At 30.5% G+C, this 14,973-nt stretch overlaps 1 protein-coding gene across 1 annotated transcript in view; it reads right to left on the minus strand.

Moving 5' to 3' along the window:
- Positions 1 to 3,324: 3,324 nt before the first annotated feature.
- Positions 3,325 to 14,973, minus strand: part of LOC129911219 (gamma-aminobutyric acid receptor subunit alpha-2) — a 45,598-nt gene continuing 33,949 nt past the window's right edge. Inside the window, exons 2-11 of the mRNA XM_055988939.1 lie at positions 12,072 to 12,260; positions 11,699 to 11,991; positions 11,458 to 11,618; positions 11,269 to 11,396; positions 11,060 to 11,142; positions 5,677 to 5,876; positions 4,127 to 4,375; positions 3,889 to 4,068; positions 3,668 to 3,830; positions 3,325 to 3,605 (exon numbers count right to left, since the gene is read on the minus strand). Coding sequence (XP_055844914.1) covers positions 3,475 to 3,605; positions 3,668 to 3,830; positions 3,889 to 4,068; positions 4,127 to 4,375; positions 5,677 to 5,876; positions 11,060 to 11,142; positions 11,269 to 11,396; positions 11,458 to 11,618; positions 11,699 to 11,991; positions 12,072 to 12,260 — 1,777 coding nt within the window. The 3' untranslated portion in view covers positions 3,325 to 3,474. The remainder of the gene's footprint in view (positions 3,606 to 3,667; positions 3,831 to 3,888; positions 4,069 to 4,126; positions 4,376 to 5,676; positions 5,877 to 11,059; positions 11,143 to 11,268; positions 11,397 to 11,457; positions 11,619 to 11,698; positions 11,992 to 12,071; positions 12,261 to 14,973) is intronic.

The raw sequence follows: 14,973 nt of genomic DNA on the forward strand, positions 1-14,973 counted from the left end.
AGTTGGACTTCTGTATATCAGTAAACTTTTTAAATATTTTGAAAGTGTAAATAAAAAAATATATTTAACCCTTTGCTTTCTAGTAGTTTCAGCATGAAACCACCTATTAATTATTTTTTTATTTTTTGTTGCAATAATCAAAATTTGAAAATTAGTGCATGAGCTATTGCATTATGAGTACTATGACCAACTAAAAATTTAAAATCTGTATAAAAGTTAGTATTTAGTTAAAAAAAAATGCAGATTTGTGAGGGTTTTCTCAATTAAATAACGGTTACACTGAAAGAGAATGATTTTATAGACTTTTTGGTAAAACACATTGGTTTTTACTTTTTCCGTGCATTTTTATCATTTAGTTTTTTTTTTTTTTACTTAAAAATGGACTTAAACTTTTGTACTCTCAGCTCAAAACATTCCTTATTTCTCAAGATTTTTGTTACTCCGGGAAGAAAAGGTTAAAGAAATTTAAAACTACGCAAAATCTGGTAATGTTATTTTAGTTTTCTTAACGTAACGAGTAGCTGAAGTTAGCCAAACGCAAGAGCAAATGTTCACTTGAGTAAATTTTTTACTTGAATGGCGACTTTTAACGTACTTTATTTTTGGCTTATTAATTTCTTCGGCACCCAAAAAACTTAAGTAGGTAGGTACTTCAATTTCAACACAACTGTCAAATGAAATTTCACTGTCATTAAGCTGGAACATTTGCTGGAACATCGGTTTACGTTCGGGTCAACAAATGTATTGAGCAACCCATCCACATTTACTCCACTTTGTTGATCATCACAAATTAACATAATGTGGACGCAGCTTAATTTTGTAGCTCGAAAGCTTTTTATCAAATCACTGTACGAAAAAGTTTCAAAAAAGTCTTTTCTCGATTTTTAGGTACAACAAACAGTAAGTGCACTTTTAAACTTTAAAGTGAAATAAAAACTTACCGTTAGGAACTACAAAATGTTCAATAAGATACACGGAGAAAAAAATGTCACCTTAAAATAAGACGATGCGCACATTAAATTTCACCACCTTAAAATAAGGTGATATCCGCTTAAAATAAGTTGATTCCACTTAAACTCAGTTAAATTAAATGTGGACTTGATCTTATTTGAATGTTCATCTTAAAAATACCGAAAAAAAATAAAAAATTTTAAATTATAGTCACACCTTAGCTTTAGTTGCACTTTATCATACTTTTTTCCAAACAGTGAGATAGGACGACGCACGGTAAAGGCACTCGCCTAGTAACCTAACAGTAGTAGGTTCGATCCCCGGTGGCTGCCAGTTTTTTCTTTTTAATTTGCGCATTCAAGAAATTAATGTAACTTGCCATTGTCATCTTAATTTAAGGTGAAAGTCATCTTAGCAAAAAACCATGCAGAAATCCGCTTAAATTAAAGTGCGATCCGCTTAATTCTATGTGGTCTGTTTTCTCCGTGTACTATATCAAAATAGTAAAAAACTTATATTTTTTTAGAAAGAAAAATAAAGAGAATAAGGGCTTCGAAGTTAGTTTTGCCCAGCGGGGCCCGCCTTTTAAAAATATTTTCTTCTTTATATTGGTCGTCATAAGATATAATAAAAAGTAAAAGTGTATAAGTGGGCTGTTTAGGTGGCCTCGAGACAAGAAAACAATTATTGTGCTGATGAGAGGATCCAATTGCCTCCATTTAGTCGGAAAAAGTTAAAAACAGAGTTTCAAAAAATTAAATTTTTTAATTAAATTTATTAAAAATCGCTTTGCCGGGATATTGGAGGGCAATCCAATTATGACTTGCTTATCTCGGGAATAAGTTTTCAACAAAAATATAAATAAATATACTGCGGCACTCGATGAGAGAATGTCTTGTTAGAGTGATCTTAAACTAAAAAAAGGCAAATTTAAGATTCGAACAAATATAGAACTTTAGATGACAATCATTACGATAATAGAGAATTCAAAAAAGTGCATCTCGCAATTCTGTATGTCTGCAACCTAAACCACTGAAGAAGTTTACTTCAAACTCCGTAGTGAAGAGATTTTGATTCTCTCGAGGGTAAATTTAAATTTTGTTTTAAGATCAAATTGTTTTCTCAAAAACTACTTTAACTATTTTGACTAAAAAAATCGTGTAGGTATAATACCGAAAATCAGATCCCACTTTTGAAATAAAAAAAAAAATCAACTTTTTAATGACCTTTTATGATAGGTCATAGAACCGTTTTCTTGATTTTTGACTTTCTCGAAAAAGGCTTATTAAACCGTTTGAAAAGCCTTCATGTTACAATTAAAATGTAATAACAAATACTGGATTCTAATCCAATAAATTCAGATTTTGTTTTTGAAAAATCATGTTTTTGAAACGGACCGATGAAATTTTTCAAAAGTTTGGTTTCACTCTTATATTGTGTCGATTAGTATTTTTCCTTTTTAATTGAATTCAAATTTTTTTTTATAACTCGGTTAACAACAATATTTTGCTATCAAGTCATTCTTTAAGATGTTAGAATCAAAGAAAAAAAAGTAATTAGTTTCCCCTTCCAAAAGCATTTCATATACCTAAAAAAACTAAGTTTTTTTGTTTTTTTTTTATTTCATCAGAATAGGTAGGTACACAAAAAGACTGATGAAAAACAAGTCCATGAAATTAATTTAATCCAAGTTATTCAAAAGTATTTTATTCATTATATTAATTGTATAGTGGCTTTTTTATTCATAAAAAATAACAAATTTGTCCCAGCATTGCATTGTTTAACATATAAAATAAAACTGAATCTCTTTCCTAGATTGTAGTTTTCTCTAAAAAGGCCTAGCAATTTTTTCTCTTTTCTGATATCATTGGTTTTAGAAGAGAGAAGAAGCTTTTTGAACATTAATTATTTTGGATTGCAAAAATTTGTAAATAAAGTTTTACAGAGAAAATTGTGTAAATTTCAGCTTCATCGGATTGTTAGTTACTATATATCACACAAACTCAAAATGTGCTGTCTTGAGAAAAAATCGTTTAAAGTTTTGAATTTATTTATGTTAACTACTCAAGTAAGGCTTTCCAACAATTTACAGTGCACGCTTGTTTAATAATAGCCAACTGTCAAACAGTTGCTTATATATTTAGAAAATACCTACAACCTACATACATAGTCTCAATTTAATGAAGCATTATAATATTTTGTTAAGATTAATTCAAAAACATAAAAATGTCATATCTTTTTTGAAAATGGACTTGATAGCTGTTTAGAGTCTTGTACCAAAAAAATTTCTTTTATCAAATAAACCAGTTTTGCAAAATATTTAAATTTGTATTTCAATGTAATATTTTTATTTTAATGTCAACAAGCAATTTATTTTATTAATAAATTATAACAAAAACAAAATACAATTATTTTTTTACATATTTAAAACAACACAAAAATCACGTTGATTTTGAACTAAATGCATTTTATCTGCTTTAACAGCGCATCTGCTGGTAGAAAGTCTTGATGCTTGTCTCGAGTTTACCATGGGAAATCCTTCTTATACATTCCATAAGCAAGCCAATACAATAAATTAAATAGTATAAACGAGGCTGGAAATGCAATACGCGCCACTTGGTCAATCAATGAAACACTATTCATATGCCGACCGCCTGCAAAGAAATATTGACAAATAGAATCAATTTTTATCTAATTTTGAAAAAAATGACTATACCTTTGACAGTTGCATCTCTTTCACGTTGTTTTCGAAATTTATCATCTCCAATAAAACACAACCAAACTTGTTTGCATTTTGAGACGACAGGTGGCTCTGTTTGAGTTGTCCTTTCCATTGTCGATGCATGAGATGAAGGGGCTTGAAAGATAAGTGTTGGATCCTACAGGAATATTAATATTTTATTTTTTTAAACAAAAACACTAAAACATAGAACATACATTATAAATAGGACAAATCATTGAGTTCCGTTTGCGAAATGCTCCCGACACCGATTGTGGAGATCCTCTTACAGATTCAGTGCTTTTATGTTCGGATGTTACAACTCCATCAGATTCTTCAGCCATTTCATCGACATCTTCCCATTCATCTTCACTCACGGGAATTTCTCCACTTCCGGTCTAAATAACATTTGTAAAATTATTTTCACTGCATTGAAAAAAGTATATATTTAAGTACCTTTGTAAAGTAGTGAACTCCTGCAAACTCAAGCAAAGTTGCAATGCAATATAAGAAGCTCATCAATAAAAACCAATCCAAAGCTGTTGCATATTTGACTTTGGGCAAATCCGTTCGAGAATCCAGGCTGATAGTTGACAAAGTTAGCACAGCCGTGATGCAAAGTCCAACACGATCACTTGTTGCTTCACGATGTATCCAAAAGGACACCCACGAAAGGACCACAATCAAAATACAAGGCACGTAAACCTAAAAAATAGTGTTTATGTTAATGACATGGATAAGCCTGGTGTCATAAAAATTTTTAAAAATGTATTAGGGTGGCCGTGGTCAAAATTGCTTTCAATATTTTTGTGACTAACTAATTTTTTTATTTATGCCTCATCAGGTTTTTAGATTTTTTACTTGCGATATAGGTACTATAGGGCAAGTTTAGGATTCGTAAAAAAAATCGAACTCGAGATAACAATTTTACATGACATTACGATGATGGAGAATGCCAAAAAAGTGGGTCCGGCAATTCTGTCTGTCTGTCTGTCTGTCTGTCTGTCTGTCCGTCTGTCTCTATCTGGAGCTGCAGCCTAAACGAGTGAAGTGATTTTCTTCAAACTTGGTAGTTAGCAGTTTTTGGTGATTCCCTAGAGGGGAAATTGAAATTTTTTTTTTATGACCAAAACTAACGGTACCTGCCATATAACGGAAATAGAAAAGGTAATTTTTTTCAAAAACGGCTCTAACGATTTTGATTAAAATTTTTGTGTGTAGTACTACACATAAGGGCCAACTTTTTAAATAAAAAAAATATTTTTTGTACCGTTATTAACGGTACCTGTCATAGAACGGTTTTTTTCGTTTCTGAATATCTCGTACAAAATTAACCCGATTTAAATGAAAATTTTTATACAAAAGTGTGTAAGTAAAGATAATATTAAAATTTTAGAAAATTTTCAAAAAACGCATTTTTGGTTTTTTAAAAAATATTTCAAAATTTTTTTTTGAAAAATCAATTTTTTGAAAACGGATCAATGAAAAATTTTGAAATTTAGTTTTTATGTGTAAATTAATTATTTCTTCAAAATGGCATACCAACTTTTTTTTTGAAAAATGTTAAAAAAATTTTATATATAAAAAATTATTTTTTTAAAAAACGGCTCCTACAATTTTCAAAATTTTTTTTCTAAAAATACCTTTTTATACGAGAAATAAAATGGCATATTTGTTTTTTTTTTTAAGATATTTTAAAACGGAGTTTTATTAATTATAAAAACAGATTTAATTTTTTTATACTACTTATGAAATTTCTTCAAAATATCGAATTTTAAATTTTTTAAATAAAAAGCTTTAACATTATAGTTACTTTAAGCATAAGAGCAAGTACGTGCGACCCCAGTCGTGCAATTTATTTTTTTAGATTTGATTGGGTCTGGCAACCCTATGTATTCACATTGACTTTTGTATATTGGGATTCTGGGCTAGCAGAAGATTCTTACCCATAAAATAATGATACGAAAAATTATAATAGGTTACATATTACCTTAACTTTTGTTTACCTGAATTAGAAAGTATCCTGTGTGTCTCTTTAGATTGAAAGCAACAAGAAGCACTGAAAATTCACCTTCTCTTCTTTCATAAGTTGAATTTCTGTGGGACATGCTGATCAAATCAAACTGATTCAAAGTCATTCCGGGAACGAAATTCACTGCATCATCACTGTACCATTCGTAAACTAACTGTCGGGATGTGTATCCATCTGGAATAGAATAAAATTTAAAAATTAGATAAAAAAAATTTGAGATAATTTAATATTTAGAACGTTTATCGAGATCGGTTTAAGGTGATCCTTGTTTAAAAAAAAAATTATAAAAAAAAGTTGATCCGCCATTTGTAGAAGTTATCAATAAACCAAAATTAAAAAAGAATTGATAAAAGAAAAAACAAATACGTATTAAAATATAAATATTTTTTTGGGAGCGTGTCGTATTACGGTATTTCAAAAATTCTGTATAATGTACGTTAAGTTGCCGGGGTCTCGAAGCAAATTTGAATTTGTAGGTCCTTTTTTTCTTTATTTTTTAAGAAAATGTATGGAGAAAGTAAGTTGGTATCTCTTCTTCATTCAATACGCATTTTGAAGAAAAAACAGTATGTCAAAATTGTTCACAAACCAAGTTGAACATTTTATTAAAAAACTTTTTATGCATAACGATTTTGATATTTAATGGAAACAGTATTTTTTGCTATCAACACATCCTATTTATTTTCTTGAGCCCCTTAAAAAAAGACCCCAGAACATTTTTTATCTATAGGTACACACTTTATTTATTATAAAGATTGCCTGTTCCGTACAATCTTGCTGTGATTTTGAAATGGAAATAATCGAATTTTGTATTTGGAATTTAAAAAACCCATTTAAATTTTCAGGAGACCCAATACAACTAATTTTTTCAAGGTTCAGTCTCAGTAATGCCATGGGCATGAAAAGGCCCAAAAAATGGTACCTTCTGTTCCTGGTGGTTCATGTTCTTAAAAATATTTATTCACTACACAATCTTCCATGGGGACTGTATGCGCCTGTCTGGAGGCCCTTAAGTTGATCTTTCAGCATTTTCCGTTTGGACCATTACTTTTGAGACACCCTGTATATCAAGGAATGCATTCGTAAAAAAAGGAAATATGAAACTGAAACATATTGCATCATGATGATAACGAATGAAATAAAAGTAGGTCCGTCGATTCACTTCAAACTTGTTATGTAGCAGTTTTTGGAGACTGTACAGAGGTATTTTTGGAATCATTTTTTTTAATTACAAAAAATTACGATACCTGTCATGTACCAATTTTAGAAAAGTATAATTTTCTCAAAAACGACTCCTACGATTTTCGAAAATCTTTAATAACGGTATTTGCTATTGTATGAGTTTTTAAGGTTATTATGATATGTAATTCTACAAAAAGATTATTATTTCTGACCTGAACCAATAAGAAAAGTAAAAATATAAAATAATGTGAAGATCATCTAAAAATTATGTATGTATGTATACCAAAAAGATCGAAGTTGAGATATCGAAAATAATGATATTACGATTTTAGAAAATATAAATCAAATTATGTTGCAAAGTGCATGACTCAATCTGTTTGTTTCTCACTCTGAAATTATGTATAAAGCGTAACAGTATAAACGTTTTTTTTTTTTTTTTTAATCCAAAGAGAGATTTTTGAAATTCACTTGATGGTTTCTGCCAGATATAAATAAGACAGATAATTGTTTTTCTAAATCATTTATTGAACATAAACCTACCCTTAAAACAGACTTTGATAATATTTTTAATTCAACAGTATTTACGCGTTGACCAGTGTAATTTGTTTCGGTTTCGAGAAAGAATTAAAATAGTTTTGAATTCAAATGGAAGTAATTTTAAGTGAATTAATTTATTCGTGAAGCTCATCTTCGGATAAAAAAAATCAACGGTCGAATCAATATTTTACAACTGCGATCGCTGCCTGGTTCACAGACACAAATACACACCAATACTATAGCAAATAAAAATCAATCTGAAAACGTATTCGTTTCGTAACGAAAAAAATCAATTTATTGATCAAAATAGAAATTTACCAAACGAAAACCCCATTATACATCAGACCGTGCATTCGGTAGGTTTAACTTGTAACAATAGCCCAATGAACGTTCGAGTCATAATCTTTCTGGCACAAAAATACGAAAAAAAAAAAAATACCTACTTCAGTTTTTCTGACTTTGCAGATTTTCAGATTTAAAGGAGTACCTAAGTTTTAGAAAAAAAATTATTATACGAATCTCTGCGGTTTTAAGATACATTTATTGCTTTTCAAATTTTGTCCATTTCTTGGAAATTGATTGATTTTTTTCAATACAATTTATACAAGCAGTCCGGTCAGTGGAAACAATGTGAGAAGGTAGATGACCTTCTCTGAAATAATTTTGCATGAATCCTTGAGAGTCCTTATTTTCATTACAAATTAAAATTTTATCACTAGACCTTTGTTTGCCAACGTTATTTTGATCTCAAATTTTTTATTGTGTGCTCTACAAATTCGCAAAACATTCTTTTTTCGAAAAATGTTCCTACTGATATTGGTCAGGTTTGGGGTTTTTTATTTATTGAAATAAAAGAGTTTTAATTTTTTTGTTTCATACTTCATCTTTATAAAATTAACTAGCTGACTCGTCGGACTTCGTTCCACCATTTCTTGTATTTATTTCTAATTTTTGACTCTGTAATTAGTTAATTTTCAAATGATAAAGAGGATCAAAAAAATAAAAGACTACTCAAAAATGTCCCTAAAAATTAGTTGTTTTTCAAAAATTTTTATTGCAAAATACAGGGCCTATGAAAAAAATCCGTATTAGACCCCTAATTTTTACTTGCGATATAGGTACTATAGGGCAAGTTTAGGATTCGTAAAAAAATCGAACTCGAGATAACAATTTTACATGACATTACGATGATGGAGAATGCCAAAAAAGTGGGTCCGGCAATTCTGTCTGTCTGTCTGTCTGTCTGTCTGTCTGTCTGTCTGTCTGTCTGTCTGTCTGTCTGTCTGTCTGTCTGTCTGTCTGTCTGTCTGTCTGTCTGTCTGTCTGTCTGTCTGTCTGTCTGTCTGTCTGTCTGTCTGTCTGTCTGTCTGTCTGTCTGTCTGTCTGTCTGTCTGTCTGTCTGTCTGTCTGTCTGTCTGTCTGTCTGTCTGTCTGTCTGTCTGTCTGTCTGTCTGTCTGTCTGTCTGTCTGTCTGTCTGTCTGTCTGTCTGTCTGTCTGTCTGTCTGTCTGTCTGTCTGTCTGTCTGTCTGTCTGTCTGTCTGTCTGTCTGTCTGTCTGTCTGTCTGTCTGTCTGTCTGTCTGTCTGTCTGTCTGTCTGTCTGTCTGTCTCTATTCTCAAGAATTAAAAAAAAAAATTGTTACACTCATGAAACTTGGCAAAAAGTTTGCTTTTGGGACAAGAACCAAGTACAAAAAAAGTCAATAAAAAAAAGTTGGGTGGAAGGGTTTTTTTTCGCGGAGGGAGGGGGTGAAGGTAAAAAATATACTGAAAAAAATTGTTTGTCGAATATCATCATATGACACATTTTTTCAAGGTATTTTTTGATGCTGATTCTAATGACATAAAAATATATTCAATACGATTGCTCTAAAAAAAGTTATAGCCGATTGAAAACAAGGGTGCTTGTTTTTTGACTTCAACAGGTAAAATATAACCGAAACCCATGGAAAAAAAGGGTACACTAATGAAATTCGGGATGAAATTTTTAAATAAAGCAGGGACAAAGGATTCATATAGTTCTTAAAACTATTTTTGGTGAAAGTATGTTTTTTTGATGGGTTCAGTTGTGTGTGAGGAAGGTATCATAACAGCTGACTTAAATTTTATTAATTTTTAAAACTTGGTGTAACTGTTTTGGTTGGTATAAGAATTAAGAATCTAAAAAGTGTACAAAATTATCTTGAGTGAAAGGGTGTTTTTTTTTAAGAAATGATGAAATTCGGAATTAGTAAAACAAAAACTAGGAAAAAATTGTTACACCAATGAAATTTTTTAAAAATGTTTCATTTTTAACAGAAACCAAGAACCGAAAAAGTCTATACAAATATTTAAGGTTAAAGGGTGTTTTTTTGGGAAATTGGGAAAAATCCACGATAAGTCCAATAAAATCAATGGTATAAATGGTACCCTTACGAAATTCATTAAATATGTTCTCTTTCCAATGGAAATTACGAATAATGTAAGTCTATAAATTTTTTTTATGTGAAAGGGTGTTTTTTTTAGAAGTAAAGAAAATATGGGTATATTTGAAAAAGTGTGTAATACTAGAGTAATGTAAGTGGTACCTTATTGAAATTTAGCAATTATGTTACTTTTAAAATAAGAAACAAGAATCTAAAGTGTCTATAAAAATATCGTGGTTAAAAGGGTGTTATTTTGAGTGAAAACAAAAATGATGGGTCACCCTAATGAAATTTGGTAAAAACATTGATTTTGGGATAGAAAGAAAGAATAGAAAGAATAGAAAGAATAGAAAGAATAGAAAGAATAAAGAGTTTTTATAAAAAAAATTTTGGTGAAAGGGTGTTTTTTTCGAAGAGATAGTAAAATCTACAATTGGTCCCAAAAAGCCAATGATTCATTTTATTTATAGTTTTGATGACAAATTAAACATTTATAGATAAGTTCTTACACGTTTTACGCGAATCATTGGCTTTTTGGGACCAAATGCAGATTTTACTGTCTCTTCGAAAAAAACACCCTTCCACCCAACTTTTTTTTATAGACTTTTTTTGTGCTTGGTTCTTATCCCAAAAGCAAACTTTTTGCCAAGTTTCATGAGGGTAACAATTTTTTTTTTTTAAATGCCTATTTTACCTCTACTATGTGTGCTCTACAAATTAGCAAAACATTCTTTTTTCGAAAAATTTTCCTACTGATATTGGTCAGGTTTGGAGTTTTTTATTTATTGAAATAAAAGAGTTTTAATTTTTTTGTTTCAAACTTCATGTTTATAAAATTAATTTTCTTAACGTTGCAAATTTTGGTATCAAATATTTAAGTATTCTACCCAACTTTAACTCTATGAGCAAGTACATGCGACCTATTAGTACATTTTATAATTTCCAAAATTCATTACTTGCCCTAAAGTGTTAAACTAATTGAGAAACATTTATATGTAATAAATTTGATTGAGGAAGTTAGATCTCAAATCCAAAGATATCGTTTGAGATATCTGATGAGGAAACTCAAAAACTTTCTGACATCCTATCTCCGCCAAACCCCATCCAATTTTGGCATTTACTCTGTCTTTCGGCATATAAATGCGGTTTAAGTATAATATAAATTTTCAAAATAAAACAAACACAAACTCAAAGTTACAGAAAATCTTAATTTGAATCTGAACTAAAAACTTACAGCTTCCAATTATCAATGGGCACGACTGACGGTCCATGGGAAAGTTTTTCAATTCCATCGGGCATGTAGCTTTTATCGTCAACCTTTTTTTTGGAAGAGCGGGTATATAAATGCAATTAGCTTAATGGATTTCCAAAATTTCATATAGCAAGTGTGTGATGCAAAAAGTGCAGATATAGATTTATATATGTATAAAAAGATAAACCAACCTCATTGAATATAAAATATCTCCATCCTGACTGAGTCTCAGCAATTTATTTGGCACTGTGATTGTATGAATGTGCGAATGCTTTCCATTGAAGAAAAAAGTATCTGGCCTCCAGATTCTTTCAAGCATCTGAAAAAATAAGAGGGTTTACCCTTTTGTCGTCATGATGGTTCGGATAGCAACCACACACCTTTATGCTGAGTGACAAACTTTTAATGGGTCCTTTGAAGCTGAGCCTTTTGTCTCGCCAATATTGCCGGAAGTAGCAGTCCATTGAATAGTCCATGTCTAACTCGGATACTGGACCCATGCTTCGAATAAGGATGTTCGTCCTGACTATTGTTGGGACACCTATAAAAAAAACATATACAATTTGAAAGTTCTCAATCTTTCTCCCCTCTTTTGGAATTTTTTTTCTGTGTCCTTGTTACCTTTTCCATGAGTGGGCAATTGTGACTGTTCGTAGCTTTTTAATAAGTTCTCAAGAATAATTGAAATGTTCTTGCTAAGGTAATCATTGGATGCGCCTCGTTTGCGCATCAAAGTCGTGCCATTCGAACTCGTCGAACTATGACTACGATGGGTGGTTGTCGTCCTGAAAGGGTCATCATTGCTATCAGTGGGAGAAATTGTCCTAAACGATTCGTAGATACGCGAAGCCGTTAGCTGTGGTGAAATGATTGGTGTTGTTGGGCTTCTGGACGGAAATGTCATCCTCGAAGGACTAAAAGTGTGACGACGAAGAAGACATATTGTTGACAAGAGTGTTTTATGGTCAAAACATGATAAAAAAACGATACTTACCCGGTATCAACTATAAGGTCCAATGTTGCATTCCTTGGAAGGATAATTGTTGTTGTTGCTGTTTCGGTTGTCGAAGGTAGTAGCTCCGAGGGAGGCAGTTGGGCAATAGAGTCATTGTTATCTGGTGTCTTTTGTGATGTCGGGATGCCATGGCAAAGAAATGCAACCAAACTTATTGCCACAACGAGACTGAAAGGTCGAAAAGAGAGGAAGTTTTAACATCACAACACGTCCGGAAGTAGTAGTAGCAGCAGGAGCAGCAGATGTATCGTATAGAAGCAACAGGAAAAGGAAGGAAGAAATGAAAAATTAGAAACGGTTATTCGATGGGAAATTAAATAGGAAAATTTATGTCATCGTCCTTTTGTTACCATACCAAAGGATAACAACTGCAAAAAGTGCCTCTTTAAATTTGAAAATTGAAAAAAAAAGAAAGGAGAAAATACTTTAGCTGCATATAATTGGTTGATGAATAAATGTCTAAAGAATGACACCAATTAGCTTCAAGAATTGAAAAAGCCGGAGACGACGACGATGATGCGGTTGGTGATTTTATTTTAGGGAATCTGGGTTCTGCCAGTTCAAGGCTGTTTCTTTGGCTGGTAGTGTCATTATCATTATTAAGGACAGACATTCTTTTATTTTTTTTTAATTATTGTTAGACAAATATTTGATGGGGGAGATATTTTTTTGGCTCGATTGCAAGACGGTAATAAATGATGGGGATATTGTTTGTATTAAAAATTTTAAATTGCAATTTCCATACATTTTGAAAGTATTTTATTTATTTAAAAATTTGAACTAACAAAAATTTAAACTGATGTTTAATCAACTCAATAATTTGGAGAAATCTGTTCTTTGTCATCATATAAATTTTTAAACCAAAAAAAAAATTTATTACTATAGTTGAGTAATAGCTCAGTAATGTATTACAGTAGTATCATAACAGTAGACATTAGAGTGTTCGTTTTTTAAGGGTTTTTCGAGAATCAATTTCCTTAATTCGAAAACTATTGCAAAATAATAAAAAAAAAAAAAAAATCCCCTAATTTTTGCAGATTTTTATTTTGAAGCTAGATAAGACCCCACGAGAGTAAAAGTTTTTTCTAAGATATATTTTTTTTAGATATAGTCTTAACGTAATGTCAACATTAAACACCGTATTCAAAAAGGTATAAAATAAACCATCTCTAAGTTCAGTCAGGACATGCATGTTTTTTGGATTTTATTTTATTTTTCATGCAATTTAGTATGCTTGGTTTAATAAACCCAAAAAGTATGCATGTCCTGACTTAACCCCTGGCACCCGTAAAATCATCAGAAAAATATATTTTGGTTCGTTTGGCGCTTTCTAAACAGTGTTCTTAAAATATCGTTCCCGAATTGAAAAATATTGATACCTCTACCATTTTTCCGATCTTCTCACAATCCAAAAATAAAATAGCTCAATAATATTTTGAGAGATCGGGCAAAAATAATTCCTTTCAAATTTTGTTTTCTCACGGAAAAAGATTGAAAAGATCTGAAAAGTTCTGAAAAGTTCTGAAAAGTTCTGAAAAGTTCTGAAAAGGTCTAAAAAGAACTAAATGCAGGTGTTTTTGAATTTGCTTGCACCAGTTGTTTTTAGACCTACCTTTCGTATTACTTCGTACTATCAAAAGAAACAAATAAATAATGTTTTATTTTATTGAAAACTTAGAGCCGATTTTTCAATCCTCTAATAAACAATCAGGTAATTGTCCGACGAATAAAGTTATTAGGCTCATAAACAATCAGATAACAACATTGATTTTTTCAATCACCCAGTTAGCTATTCTACAGAATAACAAAAAAAAATGTGAAATTCAAAAATTTTCAAAACGTGATTTTAATTCATAATTGTTTTTGTTTTATCAAAATTGTAAATTAATGTGTGCATTTTTATTATCTTAACTATAAATCAAAACAAAAAACAAAACTAAAACACTTAAAAATGAAATACATATTATGTAAACTAACGATCAGTGAATAGATATTTTGTTTTTTTTTAAACATTTGTTTATTTTTCATTCGTTATTTTCAAAGATCCAAAAAATAAAACTCACGAACTATTTTAAAAATTAAAATTCTCGGTTGAATTATTCGATTGCGAACGATTCGCTTTGTTAAGTGGGGTTTTGATAAGAGTTGTATCTGCTGTAAATAGGGTTTGATTTACTTTTGCAGTACATTCTTAAATGTATCTTTTGAATAGTACTTGGACTATTATTACTGGAAATCTTTTACAGTGATCATGTTATTTGCTCAACACATAATATTCATTATTCGTCTTCCCTCATTAAAAATATATGTATTGGGTACATAAAAGCCTATAATTGTTGAACAAAAGTCAGCGTATTTCGAGTATAGATTAGTGGTTCACTATGGCGTATGCGTAACTTTTTGTTTTCCAGGTAAAAACTTGACAGTTTCATCACGCAGCCTGTGTTTATATTAAAAATGATGAATGTGATTTTTTTTTACCATGGAAATGTTCAATTTTAGCAATACATTTGTAACTTACAAGGGAAGTGTGTAGAACATCTTACGTGGGTACACAAGTGTGTATTTATGGACAAACATCACTTAGAAAATTACATATTTTAATTTTTTGTATGTATAGTAGACTGGGCCAAAAAAAAAAATATTTTTTTTTTTGAAAGTTACTTCGAAAATCTTGTTCAGGATGATGAAAAAAAAATTTGGTGAAAATTTGAGCCGTTAAAAAAAATTTTAAGAGGTCTTGTTTCGGTGTTTTTTATTTTTATACATGATATGATGTTTTACAACAGAACTGCTAGACGATCAAAGTAAAAAAAATTTCTGTTCATTTTTTCTTATATAAAATTAAATTTCCTACAAAAAAGATCTTATTGAAAATTTT

Source organism: Episyrphus balteatus, chromosome 2 (genome assembly GCF_945859705.1).
Source record: "Episyrphus balteatus chromosome 2, idEpiBalt1.1, whole genome shotgun sequence".
NCBI lineage: Eukaryota > Metazoa > Arthropoda > Insecta > Diptera > Syrphidae > Episyrphus > Episyrphus balteatus.